Source organism: Labrus mixtus, chromosome 14 (assembly GCF_963584025.1).
Source record: "Labrus mixtus chromosome 14, fLabMix1.1, whole genome shotgun sequence".
Classification (NCBI taxonomy): Eukaryota; Metazoa; Chordata; class Actinopteri; order Labriformes; family Labridae; genus Labrus; species Labrus mixtus.
This window is the reverse complement of record NC_083625.1, coordinates 12,559,135-12,579,929: the sequence shown is the minus strand read 5'-3', so window position 1 is coordinate 12,579,929 and position 20,795 is coordinate 12,559,135. Positions and strand designations below refer to the sequence as shown.

Below are 20,795 nucleotides of genomic sequence, written 5' to 3'. Positions count from 1 at the left end.
AAATGTAAAAACGTAGGCCTACCTCCTTTTTCTTGTGTTTTAACTGATCCTGGAACTTGTGGTAGTCACGTTCCTGCTCTGACTTGATGCGTTTGGTCTCATCCTTGAGTTTGACATTGTGGTCTGCCTCCATCTTTTCTATGGTCTGCTTCTGGTTCTTCTCCAGGTTCTCCAGCTCCACATCATAGTGCTTCTTCTTGGCCTGGGAGGCATTTTAAAGAAACAAAAACATTGATGTAAAGAAAATGTCACTGCAGCACAAATGAAACGCTTAAATTGTAGGATGTTTAGCTTGGCTGATGGCAGACATTAAGTCATGCTTAAGTTTTACCTACTACAATAGTAACTCAGTGTGTTTGGGTGTTTTGACTCACATTCATCTCCTGGTCAAAGCGTCTTTGCATTTGTTCTCTTTGTGTTTCCAGTTTAGTATTTAGACCAGCCTGAGCGCGATGCTCCTCCTTCTGCAGCAAACGGAGCTCACGCAGTTCCTGACGCCTGAAAACAACAGAATCATTTTTAATCATTTTTAAAATCTTGCAAAAACAAGTAAACAAAACTTAAATTCCAATTTTAGTTGATATTGTGACTTCTGTGATTCTACAAATGTGGTCGAATTTACAGAGTAGATATGTATGCTTTGGAGATTCAAATTCCAATAATGTTGCAATTTTCTTTCTGCCAAACTGAAATTGAAGCATTATTTATAAAACAAATAAATAAAATAAAACCTAAGCCTGTTGGTATTTAGTCATATCTGCAATATCCATGTTTCTACCACCAGATGGCAGTAGTAAAGCATCAGACCCTTCCTAGGGGGTTCAAAACAAGTTTAGCTTCTAAGACTCAGTTGTTATTACACAGAATCTAAATTAAAGAAAAAATAATAATTTAAGGTGTTGGACGGTGGTAGTCCTTTTTATGCAAACTTGTTTCATCTAGACTATTTTTAACCTGTTCCAAAAGGCACTTTAAGATAGAGGAAAATAAAATGTCTCTAAACTGTTCAAAAAAAAAAACATTACCCAAATTAGTCTTTTTCCAAAACAGTGGATATTTGTAAAAGGCGAATCTCAGGGGGCTAAAGCACAAAGAGAAGGGCGCCTGAAATAGTACATGAAGTTAAAGCGACATCCGACCACTTGTGGCCGAGAGACCCATGAGAGACCAACGTGAATGAAAATCAATGGTGTTTCCATGAAGTAAAGCAGACACAAGAGAAAGGGAAACACAGCTAACTCTGTTTTTTGAGATCCTAATTTAAAAATGTGTGTACAAAATCTACGAAAGTCTTCGTGCTGTATATCACTTAGGCCTACCTCAAGAACCGCATCTCTTCATCTTTCTTCTCATCGTCCTTGATGATCTTGGAGGTGGTCACACTCACCTCCACACCGTCGATAACAAACTTCCTGGTTCGCTTCAGAGTCTTACTGGAGAAGTCCTGAGAGGAAGACAGAGAGGGGCAAGGTTCACAAAAGAGAATGAGATTAAATCAAACGTGAAGTACAAGACTAATCTTTCCTTGCACTTATTTACCTTCGTCACTAAGTGTGTTTGAAGCTACAGTGAACCTCTGCTTGAAGACTTAGTAGTTAGTGACTGGTTTAGAGACATGTTGGGTTGAAAAGAGTTTGTTGGTCGAAATGAGTAACGAGACATGTAACATCAAGCTTACTGTTTCATAAAGTGTTTAAGTAGTTTACAATAACACTGCATAAAAATAGCATGCCCCTTAACAAAACTTGTAAGGATCAAAATGTATGCAGCAGAAATAACAACACCGTCTTGTGCCTTTATTCACAATGTAACTTTAGCCAACAGCTCCGTTAGAGATTTAGCGTTATGCTAGTAGCGGCTAAAGTTGACCCAAACAAATATCCAAGAGAATATTAACAAGCTATAAAGGTCTGCTAATTTAACTTGTTTTGTACCTCCACCATGCACATTTTTTTATATTTTCTAACTTGTAATCTTCAGTTTCAACAAACTGCCCTTAGCAACATTTTATCAAGCTATGTGCATCTCCTTGCTAAGCTACAAATGGCTAATGTGCTTAATTCAAGAAACTTTGACGTGTAAGAGTTACTTTATAAAACATTGTGTGTATTTCAGATGTCTCTGTCTTTGTATCTGGATAAAGGAGAGGCAGCTGTGGGTTAATGAGTGTTGACAAAGCCATTAATGTTCCTGTCAGTCTGGTTCTACTGTAACAATCAGCAAGACTCTCCATCTGTCACTGTCATCGGGAGCGCTAACTAGGAAGTGTCTGACAACACAAGCTAATCCTGTCAGTACGACACAACGAGACTGACATTTGTTTTTTTTTAACTCTTAAGATCAATGCTGAAAACCAACTTTGAGTTCAGTATGTTTGTCTATCACAAAAGAAAACTACTCTAATATTCACTTTTTGAAATCTTCTCTATTTCTCATCATCAGCCTAACAAATCAGGCCAATGACCTCTTTTTGTCTTTGCTCTGTGATCTAAATTTAAAAATCTCTCTTATTTGGGAAGTATGAGCAAGAAAGCACAGGAAACAAATTCAATGTTCAGTCTAAGAGTGTAATTTGACCCTACAATAGAAAAATTAAACTAACTTGACTAACAAAGCACATGTTTTTGTTACTTTTCCGATGTCCCCTATCTAAATCAGCCTCCACTGACAATATTTACCCAACTGATCACAGTATACTCTACAAACACTGCGCAGCTCAAAGCACGAGCATGTTAGCATGTTATCATTTCCTGTTTGAGAAACAGTTTATATTGATGAAAATTAGAGGAAAAAGAGGAAACCCAAGTATTAAGTGGGAATTAATGTTTTGTGTGATTATCTTTAAAACTCAACAGTTAAATAATCAGAATACTCAACAACGTGTGAGCAACCACTCGATGCTACGTTTCATCTGTTTTGTACTGTTTATTTTCTTTAGAGTTGGCTGACACATTTACAAAAGCAGTAAATCCATGTGCGTGTGTTTTTGAGAGTGTGCTATTAAGTGCACACTGGCACTATAATCAGCGGACATGTGGATCATTCTGTGGCTGAGCTGTGTTATCGAGAATGAGGCTCCACGTGACCGTACTTCCTATCACTAGTCATTCACAAAAAAAAAAACACAGCTCTCTTATTCACACATGCAGAAACACATACACAAGTGAGTGTCCTGTACGCATAAACAAAAATAGCCGATTCACTCTGACTGCATGTTGCTGAATAATCTGTTCTGGAAAAACTAACATGCCACAAACAGACAGTACTCCACAACTGGTCAATAGGATTTCAATCGTGCTCAGTCCATGAGCATCCAGAAGCTGCAGAGCAACAATAAGCTGCACAGAAACTTCCATTCACACTGCTGAATACTGAACTGTGCCCACACAAAGGGCACCATTGGTCCTGATGAATGGCAAATGTTGCATATTTTTCAGAAGAAAGGCTAAGTGTCTGATAATAAAATGGTCTCTCTCTTTTCTGCCAAACAGCTTCCTAATGACCCTTCCTCTCTGGGACTACTAGGCCAGAATAAAAATCTGTGATTTTCAAATTAAGATCTGTAAGTAACTATTAGTTCCTATTTTTTGATACTTTTATTAGCTGGACTATATAGAGTTATAGAAAAGTTTAAAAAAGTGCTTAAATACATAAAAGAAAGCAGAACAAAAAAAGAGAGAAAGAGAAAGGGTAAGGAAAGCAACGCAATTATTTCAGGAGTTAAAAGTGGATTTAAAAATAAAGCAATAGAAAAACAAGGTAAACACACTTCTTAAAACCTCGAGATGATGACAACTGTCATTTGGAGAGTTAGTTTTCAGGATTCACAAAGCTTTTTTTTTTTTCAAAAAAGTTTCCCAATAATCCAGCCCAGTTTCAACAAATAAATTAATTTACACTATCACCCACAACCAATTGAAAATAACTTTTTCGGTTTTAAGAGCTTCGGCCAGCATCTTCCTTAAATGCAATGTGCACTGCAAGCCTAATGGAAGACAGGCTCTCCTCTGTCTCAGATGGTTAACACCCACACCCCAAAACACAACACAATGCACTTTCAGTTCCTCTGTGGGTGCAGAGAAATAGTTTTTCCAAGGAGTGGTTTTCCTACTGAGGCAGGGAGTTGTCTCTGTACCTCTTACACTTCAGTATTCCCTCAAAAGACACATTCTTCTAAAACACTTGAATGAATGAAGGATATGTCTAAATCCTTCATCTTTCCCGTATCAACAAAGTCATTTCTACATCAAGTATTTCTTAGAGTTCAGAAAGTTTTGCTTCACTGTGACTTACCCTTGCAGACATTGATATCATCTCCTTGTTGATGGACATGTCCATGCTCTCTGAAGCCATGCTGCCGGAATAAGAGGACCGTTTGGTGATAATCTTGCCATTGATATAAGGCGGGATATTCTCAGAGTTTCCTCCTGTCGATGTCCGCTCTGGGGTTCCCTTGATTAGGCTTCCGTTCAGCCCAGAGCGGGGTGTAGGTACTGGGGTAAGAGTAGTTGAGGCCACTGGAGAAGGTGTGGGAGTTGTAGTAGCCGTAGTTGTTAAGTCTCCATTAGCAATGACGCTGTTCTCCTCTGCTAGCTGGATCTTAGGTACTTCTGGGTCTGTGGAATCTATGATGATGTCAACCTGTTCCTCAGATGTCTCATCCCGGGGAGCAGCTGGGGTCTGTTCTGGCTCCGGGGTCTCCTCTGCCACCTTGAAATCAATATTTAGAAATGTGAATTTGGATAAACTCTATGTTTTTCTAGAAGAACATGTTGACAAGGTAACATTTGTGTTTTCTAATTTTAATCTTTAGTACCTTCTCCCCCTCCAGTATTGGGGTGCTCTTCCCATCCTCAATTCCCGAATCTGAGTTGGAAGTCTTCGTTGACACCTCGCTTTCAGATTTCTCAGACCCATTAGTGGCGTCATCTGCAAGTTTATCCTCCGCCTCCTCCTGAGCTTTGTGGGGGACATTTTGCCGTGGAATGGGAACAGGGACCACCATGACAGAGCCCGGCTGTTCCTCTGTTGCCGATTCTGGCTCAGACTCCTGCCTGGGTAAAGGTATTGCAGTGGTGGGGGAGGGCGTGGTGGGGCTCGGGGGACCCGGAGACTGGTCTCCTTCCAAACTAGTCTGACTGGTCTGGCATGGCTCCTTTCCTGGAGACTAAAGGAATCAAAGGAGGGAGAAGAGAGGTGTTGTCATGACAAAGTACTTTGATGTTATAAGATTAGTCTCCCAAATGTTAAAGACCAGCTAACGTTACATTTGGTCTTTGCTTTTTTTTTGTCCAATAGAATTTCAACATTTTTGATCATCTAACAGATATTATTTATGAACCATATTTATTATTTATAAAGGAATAGAAGGGGTCAACTGAAGGTACATGTTTAAGGCCCTTACTTGTACCGTTGCTTAACATCAAGCTGATAACTAGCGTTAGCTTAGCACTTTTCCCTGCCTGTTTGGTTACTTGTTCAGCAAGCTAAGATAAAGAACAAGTAGTAGGTTTATGTCTGTAGGAATACTTAAACATCAAAGCTTATTTGCTTGATGTTAAATTCTGTGGCTGTTATGAAGCTAACTGCAGTCTTGCTCATTATGTTAACGTCTGCTCTTCCCATGATAGAACGCTGCAACTTTTAATGTTTTCAACCTCTGGTTATAGCCCAAAGCCTAAAAGCTAAAGTCTTTCAAGCGCCCTACCTTCAGTGAAGTAACCTTAACCTTATAGCTTTAGTAGGAATGCTGTAAATCCTGTTAAAACTACTTGTCACTTTTGCTTAGATCGCTATCTAATCCACAATAAGTACAGTAATAATTACAAAGGTGAAGAAACGGTGTAAATCATGGCTGACAACCAGGAACAGGGAGTCCTTAACAGCATTAATTACAAGACATATGAATGATTTTTGTTGAGCATTCGGTAAAGTCAAGCAGTTGATATTGGTTTCTGTGTAATGTAATGTAATTTTTAATGCCACACAGATTTAATGCTCCCTTTTCTCAATCATACTTAAAATACTTAAAATAAGAAGGGATGAAAACAAGTGCTGGACATATTTACCACGTGAATGGATTATGTAACATATGTATCACTGTTCAGTTCTTTTCAACACATCCAGACGCCCGGCAACAGGAGAGTGTGACAGTGACTTTAAATCTTTTACAATGTGACTTTCGAATACATCCTCAGGACAAAAAGCTTATGAGACAAAATTCATTTTACTAAATGTTACTTGAAAATCCTAATCCCAATTTTTTCAATAAAAAAAACTGAAGCGATTCTGTTTGTTAGACATGGAAATACTTTGATCTGGGAGTTTAAAAATCTAGATTTTATGAACATGTTTCAGAATTACGTGCACAGCTAACTGAGCACTTCTGCTCCCAGAAATCTCTCTCTCTCTTTCTCTCTCTCTCTCTCTCTCCTGTCTCCTGTCTCCTACCAGAGGTAAACAAAACCATCTTAATGATCAGGTTCAGCCTTTTCTAATGTCCCAGCAAACATCTCTGTCTGGTGTGTGTGTGATGTAGAGAAGGAGATAAACTGTCAGCCAACTGCTTGGCTGGTTTTTCAGGGCCTTGTAGCTGTTTGTGTCATTATAATGCACTGTGGGAGCAGGAGTGCCCTTGCTGGTAGAGACAATGAAATAACTGTATTGATAAAGTTAACTGAGCGGAGGGAGCAGGAATCTGATGTATGACTGTAATTCTTTTTTGTCCTGCAGGCCAAAAATGTAGACTTAAGCAGCAAATAAGAAAACAACCATGGTCATTATGTATTAAAATTGTGTGTTTGAAAACCCTCGTCGTTCAGTCAGATGAGAGATAACCCCACACACACAGCAGATGAGTCATGAGTTCAGTTTTTTTTCAGTAATCAGAAAAAGAAAAGCAGAACTATATACATAATGAAAGTGGCTCCACCTACATATGTATTTACACCTACATTTTTCAATTCAAAAGAAGTATCCTGCAGAAATGACCCCATTGAATGAGTTTAAACCTGCTCTCTCACCACTCTGGAGCCAATTATTCACCTCAATAAATTTGGATGTGATCACTCCAATTGTTGACAAAAGGGGGAGGAAGAGATAAGAGTTCAAACATTCATCTTCATGGAGAATCAAAACATCCATATTTAACACATGACCAACACATTCAGCAGGTCACACTTCCTGTTAGTAAGAGCCTCTTTTTTTAAAAATCCTTCCATCACTCATGTACTGCGTAGCGTCCGTCTTTAGTTAAGGGTCACATTATAGCAACAGAACAATGTTCAACCATGAATAATTGACTCAATGAGGGTCGTGAGGGGGACAGAGTTTCTATACGGGACCAAGGTGGAGGGCAGCACCTATATTTAACCCTGTGTGGGTGTGGGTGAATGTCAGGATTCCGGTTTCAGTTCCTTTGTTTTTGCATGAGGCAGGCACTTTTGTACAATGTTACTTTCTTATATTATGCCCCCCTCATGGTTTATGAATGACCTCTGGAGAATTGGCAGTAACTTATTTTGCAGGAAAGTAAAGAGAAGAAGTAATAAATGAAAAGCCTTTTCGTGATTTTTAGGGACCATGGATAGAGTAGGACATAAAGACGAGAGAAATGGGAGTGACATTTGGGAAAGAAGCCACAGGTCCGACATGAACATGTGTTGCCCGCTTGGAGGACCAAAGCCTCTGTACATGGGGCATGATCTAACCGTTAGGCCATCTGCGCCCCGACAACATAACAACACACAAAAACAAAGGGGCTTCTCCTATTAGACAAATGCAACAACCACAGTTACTGTCCCATTTTACCCTGCAATCTTGTGAACAAACCTTTCAAAATAAAGCTACTGGAAGAGCAGGGACTGCCCTTTCTACTTTTAGAAACAAACAATGACAGAGGAGAAAATGAAAGGACAGAAAAAAAAAAAAGAAACAGGTTTGGTACCGCAGTGAGTTCCATGCCGTCGTCCTCCTCTCCTTCCTCTCTATTGTCTTCAATTTCCTCCATGACCTCAGCTTTGGCCTCGGCCACCAGTTCCCGCAGAGGGCGATTCGACGTCACAGATCGCACATAAGGGTGCTGTGGACAGAAGTGGACAGAGCAGGGATGGTTAATTAATCAGCAGATGTGATTGATGATCAAACAGCAAGAACTCGAACAACTAGTTGTTTCTTTTCTCTCCTCTGAGAAAGCGTCTGCAGAGACCTGAGCTGTTGCCTCTAAAGAGGGAGAGAGACTAAAAGGCTTGACATGACCGCAGGATGAACACCGGAAGAACCGTTAAACCATATTGTCCATGGATCTGAGCATCATTAGACCATGAAACTGTGGCCTGAGGTATTCTGTAGGCACTGGACCCAAAATGATGACATTAAGAGAACGGCTGTAAATAAATGTGAAAGTACTGAAAATACAAGTCAATGTTTTAGGAGAAAACATTAACACAGAGGTAGAATAACAAATGAACTGGAATGCTGGGGGAAAAATAGGGTCATTTTTGTCATGACATTAGCCAGCACATGGAGCTGTGAGGGACCAGGCTGCAGGACTTTCACTGCAGCAGAAACTCTATCTGCCACCTCCTGAACTGCTACAACAAAAGCCCCCTTAATAGCGCACTGATGCAACAGTGCTCAATCTAACATTATATCCTTAGAACTGCAAACACCTTTACTTTAATAACGGCTAAAAAATCAAATGTGTGATTTGGCTGAGTGCAAAGAAGTTGGAGTGCACAGAGAATGAAAAGCTGAATTAAAAGTGGAGTTCTGCTGGGATACAACACTGATCATCAATTATTCAGATGCTTTGCACAACACGGTAATTTAATTTGAACAGCTGACAGCAGGGGAAAAGGCTACAAGTGCTGCTGGACCATGAAGTGTGCGCACATTTGTTGTGTGTTACCACAGTTGTTTGTGTGCAGGGGGCCTGCCCTTGTCAAGTGAATTAGGCCTCGGCCTTTAACAGCAGCAATGACGAACAACAGTCAGCTATTGTTTAACAAGGAAGTAGAAATGCTGAGTGCAATCTAACCAGTTCTTGCACTGCAGCAAGAAAAATGAAGAGAATACCATCTAAAAAGGTATGAACGCATTTGGTTTGTTTTTATTCTGTAAATAAATGCTGTTTAAATAATCATATAAATTGTCCAGAAGAAATTTGATCCCCAAATGCACTTAAAACTTAAAACATATTTACCATCTAAGCAGCAATGTTCTGTGCAAATGATAAAATAAGCATCAGTCACTCTCTGCCATTAAACCATTATTGGCCTGGATTTCAAATTTCGTACAAAATACAACTGATATTGTTCGAGTGTTGTATGGAGAATGGTTTAAAGATGCTCTGTCTGGACTTCACCTTCAATGAACGCTCTAATACCTGAAATTTGTTTAGGGGTACTATGTTGTGGTGCCTTGTAGAGGGAGTGATAGTTGAGTCAATGTTGAGATGAGTAATGGCAACACTAAATTTAACCACGTGTTCTTTGATTAACATGAGTGGAAAATGGCGTAGCTATAGACGAGGATTGAGCTCCACAGATATTTTTAAAGTTTAAATTTAACCTTAAAGTTTTAAAGGAATAAAACAGTCGCCTTTACATATAATAAAGCCACAAGCTATCCATGCAGTTAAACAGTTCAAGCTGAAAATATTGGGGATTCAGGTTTAGAGACACTTCATTTGACCATAAACATGATACTGGTCACTAAACATGACACTATAGTAACAAAAGGTTAGTTTTACAAATCAATGCATTAACTATTAATGTTTTAGCGGTGGCCTATAAGTAAAAAAAAAAAGGCCAGTATAGTATTTTAGTCCCCAGATTATAAAGGATGTTTGTAATGTTAACACATCTAATCCAAGCCGACACCGGCTTTAAGTAAAGTAAACAACTGGGTAAAAATAATTCTTCTCTACCTTTGAGACCATCTGAATACCAACAGTAATGAACATGTGAGCATTAAGCTTGCATTAAAGATTTAAACCCCCTCATCTTGAAGCAAATCAAACAGTTGAAAAGATGAAAAGGCAAACAGTGGGCTGCCCTCTTAAATCAAGCTGTGTGTTGTTTTTTTACTGCCATCATGGATCAAGATGTGGATCAGTGGAGCAAATGTCATCTCTTTCAGGTCTCATGTTGCTTTTAGAGCCAGTGAAGCTGGTGAATTTGGGACTTACATGCATGGCTGGGCGTGAAAAGGTTAAATGTGAACAATATGGTCCATTAGGGGACCAGAGCAGGGAGCTGAATGAGTGCAGAGTTACCTGGGCAGCAAGGACAGTAGAGTCTTTTTGAAAGATACATTTAAGTTTTTGGACCTTGAGTGGGAGAGATAGGACATTGTGGTCAGTCCTCACTTCCTTCAAGATGGGGTTGGGGGGTTAAGACTTCTTTTTATGGGTAAAAAAGTTTAGGGTAAGGGTTGAGGTAAGTAGTATTATTTTCTGTCAACATGAATACAACCCAAAGCTCTATATCAGTTTGATCACTTTTCATTTACAACATATTTTCTTATTAATATGACCATACTATTTGCATAAAGTTCCTCACTTTCAAAATTTCAAGACCTCATAGGACCTGCTGCCCACTGAAAAATAGTCCCAGTGAAAAGTGTTGCTTACTCTTATGGTGGCTTATCCAGACAAACAGGGACAGCTTTCTTTGCTTAGAGCACCACAGGGGAAATCCTCCCCCTTGATCATAGTGGGAGGTTGTTGAAATTTATGACCCTGACACATTTTAACAGACCAGAGGCTTTCAAATTTAATATTGTGGAGCCAACCTCTTACAAAAACTGAGACAAAAGTATCCCAGAAAGTGGAAAACTTAGCTGTTAGTATGTTTGTTTTTGCAGAATAATCAATCAATCTTTATTTGTATAATAATGTTACATTGAGACACTTTACAAAAAGAGCAGTTCTAAACTGTAATAATATTATGATTATATCATATCATCAGAATAATCATGGGATGTGCAGACTAATATCCGTGAAAAATCTGACAAGATGCCAACTTTCAAATGAATTTCAATTCTTGGGGTAGGATCTTTTTTCTTTGATTTTAATGTTTTAATTGGAGATAATGATTTCATCAGAATCTGTTAGAGACAACATGCACACATTTCTAAGGACTGTGTTCAAATGTGTCCCCATTTTGCATTTTAAGACAGTTAAATTGACTCCATGAGCTCTGTGTCACACCCACTGCTACTGCTGTTACAGCCGTTGACAGTGTGGGCGCGTGGGCCGAATCAGCTTAACACACACACAATAACAAACTTCTGGTTGTTTCTAGAATGCTGCCATGCCACAGTCCATACTTTCAACTTGTACTGTCTTGAGTATTTTGCATACCAACTTTAAGAATGCTCATGGTACATGGTGCTGCTTAGTTACATAGTTGTGGAAGTGTGATGGTTCAGGGCTTAGGAATGGATCACAAGTTAAGAAGATACAGTGTGTGTGTGTGTGTGTGTGTGTGTGTGTGTGTGTGTGTGTGTGTGCGTGCGCGTATGTCAATGTTGCAAAACCACTAAAAAGCCTTGGCTCATAGGTAAAATAGCAATAATTCTCCCAAGTTAAAATCACCTAATATGGAGTGACACTATGTTCAGAAGCAGAAAAACGTCCAGCATTATGGATGATTGCAACCAACGCAAAAAAAAAACAACTACTAAAAGTCACCCACCATGAAAAATGATGTAGGAGGAGAACTTCTCTTCAGTATAATGAGTACAAGTCATCCAGATGGTCTCCCAGCAGCCACAGTGACTGATACTGTGTCATCATGTTTTGTTTACACTCCACACAAGCACACATGTTGCACAGACGCAAAGCAATCCTTTTAATACAGTCACACACAGCACTCATACAGTTACGCACCAAGCCTCCAGGAGTCATTACCATCTTCCTTTTCCCTTACTGCATTTCATCTGTTTTACACACCCCAGTGACTAAAGGCTGATGTGAAACTCTTCACATACACTGATGGTTGATTCCCGTAAATATGACATCCATTGCACAACTATCTGCACTAAATACTATCTGACAGCCGTGAGGAGTGGCAGGCAAGATAAACATCTGAAACTTCCAGCACGGCACCAAAAAACCGGGCCGCACCCGTCTATTTTCCCCCCACTAGAGAACACATGCAGGATTCCCAGCGGGCCCAGGTCGAGAAGTTTTCATATCTGCCTCGCTGTAATTGGCCAGAGGTGGCGAGCTCAGGGGTTATCCAGACACGCTATTGGCTAAGGGCGGGAATGTAAATAGTTGGCATTCCCCCCTCAGCTGTGGGATACAGACAGGAAACCGTGGCTCTGAATTTTAATAGGCGCTGCGCTTCTGGGTTATAATCCACACCCTGTTCACTTTTTTTTTTGTCTCAATCTCATGCCAGGGATTTGGGATTTTGAGAAAAATGCATTACAGCTCATGCTTGATATGATTTTCCAGATTTTTAAAACAGGCACAAATACTTCAATTCTAGGATAGAAGTGCTTTAAAATGTAACAATTACCAACAAAAAGTCCTGAGCTTTTTCTCAACTTGTTTCAATCTCTTTCTCCTTCACTGCCTGCCCCATTTCTCATAACCCACCTTTTGTCCCTTTCCCACTCACAGGTCCATGCCCTCCATGGGATGCCACTCACTTCCATATGATAGATGACCCTTTAAGGTCTTAAAAAATAGCTAATTAATTGTGTTTGTGCAAGATAAGGGCAGTGTGAGGCGATGGACCAACACATACCAAGGTGCAGCTTTGTATAATATTGACTCGGTCATAACTGCACATTGCATCAAAGCCTACCTCCAAGAGTTGCATTGCAGTCGGACGGGTCTCTGGGTTTTTATCCAAAGCTTTCCTCAGGAAATCTTTAAACTCCGGAGACCTTGGGTAACACAAGAAAAAGCAAGGGACATTGTTGAAGGGAGAATCGCAACATTATTAAAAACATTTGAGGACAAGATGTGATGTTGCGTCATCATGTGTGCATCACTGTTCTGTGTAAAACAGAGCTTCAACCCTGGAGGATGAGTCGGCTCCACATCCCCCACCACGTCTCCTTTCAGCACCTGATAACTCCACTTCCACTGTGCTAACATTTGCTTCTTTGGAACATTCAGACTCGTAAACCTGATAGGGGAAAGTTATAGTTTGGCACATGCTGAGGTCCGGCCTCTCTGCTGAGTCACTGCTGCAGGTTTGCAAAGGGCAAAATGCACTGAAGGAGGAGATGGGGAAGACAGTGTGCTGCATGGAGTGCCTGCAGTATAGCACATTACGGTACGCTGAGTGTGCAAGAAATTGATAATAGGATGAAATGAAGGGATCCAGTATGATCTGGACAGTTGCATTTAAGCCCATGTGGACTATAATGATTATAGGCTTCGTCAAAACTAATTAAATAAGTGCAAGAGAATACACACTTCCTGGGTACATTTAGCTTTGCCTCTCGTCCCAATTTACACGATTATGTGTCATTAACAATACAATATTCAACGTATTGATTTAGATTCATTTGTAATGCATGCTCACCATTTGTTTGGATGGTCCAGGCTTGGTGGATCTGACTTGGCGATCTTCAGCAGCACCCTCATGGGGTTGAGCTCATGATGGGGAGGTTCGATCTGGGCGAGCTCAATCAGAGTGATGCCCAGGGACCAGATATCCGCCTTGTAGTCATACGGAGCATCCTTCATTGTCTCACACATCACCACCTCTGGGGCCATCCTGAGACAGAATCAAAGAAATGGATCTGAGGTCACGTACACATCGCAGGAGGCTCAATCCTCGATTAAACTTGAAAAGCTAACAGGTTAAGACACATTTATGTTTATCCATAACGCATGCACACTAGGGATAATCAAGCAGGAGAGGAGAGAGTTCTCTACACCCCTGCTCTTTAGCATATAATTAACCTTCTGGTGCAAAATGTTAAACTGTATGGAATGTGGAGTACAATATGTAAAGCTCTCAGAGATAAGGTTAAAGATACAATTTCCATGACCGTGTGCAGCAAAGGTTTTCACAAGAAAAATATTTTTGAAGAGAAAAATAAGCAAACTGAATATGCGTTAAAGAAATAAAGAATAAATACTGCAGTATCTATTACAGCAATCTGTGGGCAGCGGCAGGAAATGACTAAGCGACCATTACTGAGAGGGGATCACTTTGACTCACTGTTTGCGTGAGTCAACACAGAGCACGCTTCACCCGCTCAGCGTGTGTTTGCTGACAATCTCCATAATGGCTCAGATTTACTCGAGAGCAAAAAAAATCTAATATTTGCCATATTTGCTTCTTGTTCTGTCAAATCAGGTCCCATTAGAAATAAAATAGAACAAAAATGTCTCACTTTCTAAAAGTATTGAACAAAATAAGGGCAGAGTCTCATTTGTTGAGCAGGGAGGGTATCCTGACAGACGATAACGTGCTCGAGTCAATGATTAACTAGCTGCAGCTAGACTCACACACGGGATACGAGTGTGGAACAAGGTTCAGTGTGACTCACACTTCAAGAGTACCTTTCCAATCTGTTCAGGTATAGAGGAGACAGGAGTGCGGTTGTAACAACAATGGTTGATTAAAGTCCTGGGTTGAGTTATTGCTCTGCTTGTGTGTCTATACACAACATCATGCTTTTTCATGTATGGTGGAGGAGCTGTGGTTTGCAGGAGATCTGTTCTCAACAAGTCATAATAAAGTGCTTAAATAACTCGTACAGGAATGATCTCAACCTTTATTTATTTACTTTTTTTTGGGGGGGGGGGGTTAAATACTTAGTTAATGGTCCTATTATTTGTTAAAGTACTTTACAGATACAGTTCCTGATTCAGTTAATGGGACATTCTTATATTGGAATTGTAACATATAGCAAAAATTCTAATGGAATACCTCAATATAGCCATTATCCAAAAATAAACATTTTTTTTCTGTGAATGTTTCATGTTTTTTTCATCATTTTATTTACTTTACTGAACAGGACAGCTGAAGTGAGACAGGAAACGTTTGGAGGAGAGCGAGGGGGGAGTGACGTGCAGCAAAGGGCCGAGGTCGGAGTCCAACTAATGGCCGCTGCCGCGAGGACTTAAGCCTCCGCACAGGGGGGGCGCACACTCCGTTCACCAAGCAAAGCTGGCGCCCCTGTGAATGTTTTCTTGTTTGTTTAGTTTCTCGTGAAGAAAAACAACAGAAGGTTGAATTCATATTTCACGCTTCAGCTCTTTTCCTTAAAGCTTCTGAATCTTTGGCTTTGAATGGAAAAAATGCACATCACAGATCAGAGATTTAATCAGTAACCACAAACATCTGAATTAAATAAACCCTTTTTAACTTTGTGAAATACAAATCTAAAATTACCTGAATTCCAAAAAAAAACCACTCCACTATGCAAAATTCAAACCAAATGCCAGAATCAGAATTAGAAATGTGTGTGTTACAATTGCTCCTTCCCAGAATATAAGTATAAAGACATACAATCTAAGCAAAGGGATTCAGTATAAGCAAGATACAAGTCTAAGCATGAGGATATAGATTTAAGGGAGAAATATTTAGAATAAATGTTGTACAAAACCAGAAAATTATTACAAAAATCTAATTAACAGTACTTCTCATTTAAATAAGATCAATATTCTAATACTTCTTAGATGCTGATTATGATGCTCATTGACCCTTAGTTACAAAGTTCAAAAGGCTGTGTTTTCAGTTTGGTTTTAAAAAGGCTTAAACAGGGGCCCTAATGGCTCCCCATGTACGGAGGCTTTAGTCCTCCAAGCAGGTGGCCATGGTTTGACCTGCAGTACACCTTTCCTGCATGTCATTCCCTACTCTCTCTCGATGTCCTACTCTATCCACTGTCCTATCCAAATAAAGGCAGAAAGCCCTAGAATAAATCTCTTTAAAAAAAAAAGAAAAAAGTCTTGAACAGGGAACTGATGTAACGTGATGTCCAAGTATAGTGAAGTCAACTTTATTTATATAGCACATTTCATACGACAGAGGTAGACTTAATATGCTTTATAACTCAATGTGCTTCAAATACTCACCAGTATGGCGTTCCAATGAAGGAATCTCTTCTTTGTAAGGTTTTGGTGTTTTTTGCAGACACTCCAAAATCAGCTACATGAATGAAGACACAGAGAAAAGAAAAAGAGGTGAGACAGGTGAATGAAGTTCTCGAGATGCGTTGGAGTGACGCCAGTTCAAACCCTTGCATCAAAGAGATAGTTTGTAGGCTGTAAAACTGTCATGACATTGTAATGAGCAGAGATACAAAGCCACAATTTACTGCAGGCCTGTTTCCCAAAACAAGCTGCCCTTGTTCCCCAGCGTGGCCCTCAGATTACAGGGCTGTTGTTTTCATTTGGGCTGCACACGTTTTTTTTTTTTCTGTGGAAGTAAGGATGTTACTTGCTGCATGCTCAGGGTTGAGAAGTGTTTGGCAGAGACCTGAGCGTTTTAGTCACAAGGCAGCAAACTGACTGCTTCAATTACAAACTGGCATGTTCTATTACTGGTACTTAAGTGACTCCCTCGGTTTTGCAGACTACAATTCAAATGTTTCTGACTTCCTGGTCAAACGTATCATTTGGACGGTTGCAGCCTAAACCTTTGGCAGGAAGAAATTCTACTTCCTACAAAGACAAAAAAAAAGGTCTACTGCACACCACATTTTGACATCATAGAGTTCCCCAAAAGATGGTGAACTATACCAGTGTGAAGCCAAAGGGCTCAAAAACACTCCCATTCAGAAACGTAAAGGGACTGGATTGAGTTCTGTGAAAAAGCCTGCTGGGTCACAGAGCTGAAGAGTTACACTTAGGTTTGTTAGTCACGTCTAAGTGCAATATGACAGAGAGCCAAAAAGAGTAAGGAATGTAAAACAGCAAGCAAGCAAAACAGAGCCGGATATTTTTATTTTATGCAAGAGGAACAAAATGTCAGGTAGATTTTTTTTTCTCGTTTTTTCATCAGAAATATTTTCAATGACAAAAAAATAACATAATGACAATTTATATTTAAATGTATTGTTATACTCCAATTTCCCTTTTCTGGAAATGACACTTAAATCCAAACCCTCTGGCGATAAGGTTGGAACTACAAACCAGCTGTGCAATGTGAAGAATGAGGAGAACTCTCAAAAAATCCAATAAAATGAAAAATATGCAAAAATTCGAAGCATGCAGTTTTCCCACGCAACGCTCACTTATGACCCTCCTGCAGCACCACAGGAGGGGGACTGGGCCTCTCACTGTGTGTGTGTGTGTGTGTGTGTGTGTGTGTGTGTGTGTGTGTGTGTGTGTGTGTGACAGCAGCATCAATGTAAGCCAAAGAAACAACATGGGAGGAGCTGCAGAGTTAACCTGTAAAGTGCAATCAGAATGTGTGGTTTCACTAACAAAGAGTTCTCCTTGCATCATTTTGGCTATGAAGTGGTTTTATCTTCGAACAATGAGATGCAAACGAAGAGGCAGATTACACTCAGCGTTACACATCTGATCCAACCCACAACTTTCTAATTAGTTGGAACATGTCATATTCTATTTTGTATGACCCTGCTGGATTATTGCATCCAGTGTATGAACAGGGATTGTCTGCACATATTTATAACATAAGGGACATATTTTAGTTCTGGACTTTTCAAATAAGAATATCCTCAAGGGGTACCATACTGTTTTTCAGACTGTGAAGCACTTGTATAAATCACTCCCACACAATTAATATTATCTTCCTACAGCTTTACAAGCTCGTAAAACTATAATAATGAAATCCCTCACCAAGTTTTATGTCCCCGTCCAGCATCAGGAGGATGTTCCCGGCCTTCAGGTCTCTGTGGATGATCTTCATGCTGTGCAGGTAGACCAGAGCTTCCAGCATCTGGCGACAAACCACCTTAATCTGCGGCTCTGTCAGTCCACGATCCAGCTCTGATTATGGAGGAGGGACAGAAGCAGAGGAATGATGATAGAGATTAAACTGAGGCAGAGGGAAGGGATGAGAACGAGAAACAAAGACCGTTATGCACACTTAGCACATTTCATATCTGAGTTGCATACAATCACAGCAACACAAAATCTCCAGGACTGATCTGCTGTGGGAACTCCATGAGAGAAAACAGAGAAGGTAAACCGGTGAGGATATCAGTGAAGTCTTTCAGATTAGGTTGCTGGATAAGTAAACCCAGATCAGAAAAGATTTGACACATCAGAGCCAGTCCAGCTCTGCAGACTTTATTCTGCTGTGTCTGTGTTTGGTTAGCTGCAGAGGGGCTTCAGACTGTTATGAGGATGTGGATTACCCACTGAAAACAGACCAGGGGGGGTTTCCCACACTGGACGACTCAACTTTTTCTGACTGCTTTTTAAAGCATTCAACACCAGGATAGTTAGGTCTCATTACATGATCATGTTCTTAACATGTAAAACAGTATTGTTGTAAAATGTTTTGCCTGATGAATACATATCATGCAATGATTCTTCAGTTTATGGACTGGTGTGTTAAAACAGCAGCATAGAAGTGGAGCACAATTTTGACCTTCTATAATGTTCCATAACACCTATAAGACTTTGCTGAAGGCGCAGGTTTATTCAAAGCTCTGCAGTAGATGTACAACCCGAGTCTTGCGACTGAGAGGAAGGTGGAGTGCTGTGAAGAATATAGAGCAAAGAGAGCTTACCTAACATTGTGGCATCCACAGCTCCTCCGGGGCAGAACTCGATCATGATCTGGGGAAAGAAGGGGAGAGGTTACACTTAATCCAGATTTATGATTATACAAGTATAAACATACAACGGGCAGCTGTAAACCTTCAGGGATTTATCATTATTTATCATAAAGGCATAATGGGGGCAGCAGTACTGTGGCTCAGTCTGTGGAGACTTGGGTCTGGGAACTGGAGGGTCGCCAGTTGAGTCCAGGTTAGGACAAAAGTCCTTACCTGGAAGTTGGTCTGGTCGCTACATAGTTCACTTCCCGAGTACTGCCAAGGTGTCCTTGAGGAAGGCACCACACCCCCCCAACAGCTCAGGGACACTGCCTGTATGCAACCCCCCTCGCTCTGACACTGCATGCATGTTCACAGGTCGTGCACATTTGGGCCGATGTGTGGGAGACGCATGTCTCTAAAATAGCAGAGTGCAAACACAAATCTCCCCTGTGGGTTTAAAAACGTAAAATTCACATGTGTTTAAATGTTTATCAACTTTTTACTCTCCATGCGGTTTCTTAATGCTTTTAAGTACTGCTGATGAATTTCTATCACCTCTCACTGGAACCATTGAACACACATGTGGACCATAAAGCTTTGACACTTACACCTGAAGGTAATTTAGATAAACCCTAAATGAACTGTGGCAGTAAAATGAGCTCAAGTTAATAAATAACATACACATATACCTCCACCAACCAGAGCACAAAAACAAAGACACATAGGTGGGGAAACGTTCCCAGGCAACAGTATTTTCACTATTATTTTGTGTAAATTGAAACATTTGTGGAAACTTTTAATAAAGAAAACCAAATTAAAGGTTAAAAAGAGACTGTGCATGTGTATAACATTGTCATGACAGCAGCAGAGTTTGATGTGTTATTGATTTGTACAACTGAAAATCTACCTTAGTTATTGATTAATGTATTTCTATGAGTTTTGTTGTCTTCATATATAAATGTTTAAGCTGAAATCCCACCCTTTAACTACAGCTCAACATCAGCCATGTTTTGAGGTGAAATTGAAAAAGGATCAAGATTGTCGATACACATCCACATATTTCTGTTTGTACTTTCGGCGTGCGGTGTTTTCGGTATGTCATACCTGCAGGACCCCCCCCCCCCCCCCCCCCCCCCCCCCCCCCACCCTGCTCTCAATCAGTCAAACACTCCCTGACATGAACGTATGAAGCACACACACACTTTGCAAAGACAACAGCTGGATTTGGCCCGAAGTGTGTGATAGACTGCCAGGCTTTAACTGCACACACCTCCTGGGACACAGTGCCAAATGTGCAATACCTGCTCTACAGTCATGTGAAAACACAGAGGGGGGGAAAAAATGCTTGAAGTATGTAAATGATGTCTTGTTGGCAACAGAAACCTCCAACATTCAACTTCCATTTCCTCTCCTGAGTCCGTCTTTCTGACACGCACACACAAGACGCACACGACAATATAAATGAAAAAAAAACAACTTTAAAAAGTTTCGTTTTTTTAAATAGCTCTGAATGTTAAAGAAGAAAACTAGACTCCACAGGATTTCTATAGAATTCTGAGCGGCATTTTTCTGACACACAAGGTTTGTGTAGCTGCTGATCATCTTTCAATAAACACTGGTCACGGGTCAGCCACAGATGATGTGCAGCATACCTGCTGTGTGATGTCACTCTCGTTTAACCACTGCTTGCTATGACAACACTGTTAAAAGCAGCACCCTGGCACTGGACAGGGTGTGGAGTTTCAGTCCAGACAAAGACACACACAGAGAATTAAAAAGTACAAAAGGTGCACAGACGAATGCAAAAAGTATGCATACCTCACCTGAAGTCTCACACACACACACACATACATACATACATACACACACACACACACACAAACACTTTTGGAAGATGAGGAATGTCAATCTTGGCACGCAGCTCAGGCAGAGACAATGTTCCTCTGTGATGTTTAGATTGATAAACAGACTGTATTTAAAAACCAGAATTAACATGTCAAAAAGAAAAAAGAAAAAACCCCAATCAGTCTTAAATATACTTTAGTGACATTCAGAGAAAACGTCGTCTGGCCTGT

General features: G+C 40.3%; 1 protein-coding gene across 1 annotated transcript in view; it reads right to left on the bottom strand.

Annotated features, from left to right (window-relative positions):
- stk10 (serine/threonine kinase 10) overlaps positions 1 to 20,795 on the bottom strand; it is a 43,710-nt gene that overhangs the window by 4,545 nt on the left and 18,370 nt on the right. The window contains exons 3-13 of the mRNA XM_061055133.1: positions 18,691 to 18,739; positions 17,792 to 17,941; positions 16,061 to 16,133; positions 13,551 to 13,745; positions 12,822 to 12,903; positions 7,946 to 8,080; positions 4,817 to 5,167; positions 4,294 to 4,710; positions 1,320 to 1,444; positions 375 to 498; positions 23 to 202 (exon numbers count right to left, since the gene is read on the bottom strand). Of these exons, the coding sequence (XP_060911116.1) occupies positions 23 to 202; positions 375 to 498; positions 1,320 to 1,444; positions 4,294 to 4,710; positions 4,817 to 5,167; positions 7,946 to 8,080; positions 12,822 to 12,903; positions 13,551 to 13,745; positions 16,061 to 16,133; positions 17,792 to 17,941; positions 18,691 to 18,739 (1,881 nt within the window). The remainder of the gene's footprint in view (positions 1 to 22; positions 203 to 374; positions 499 to 1,319; positions 1,445 to 4,293; positions 4,711 to 4,816; positions 5,168 to 7,945; positions 8,081 to 12,821; positions 12,904 to 13,550; positions 13,746 to 16,060; positions 16,134 to 17,791; positions 17,942 to 18,690; positions 18,740 to 20,795) is intronic.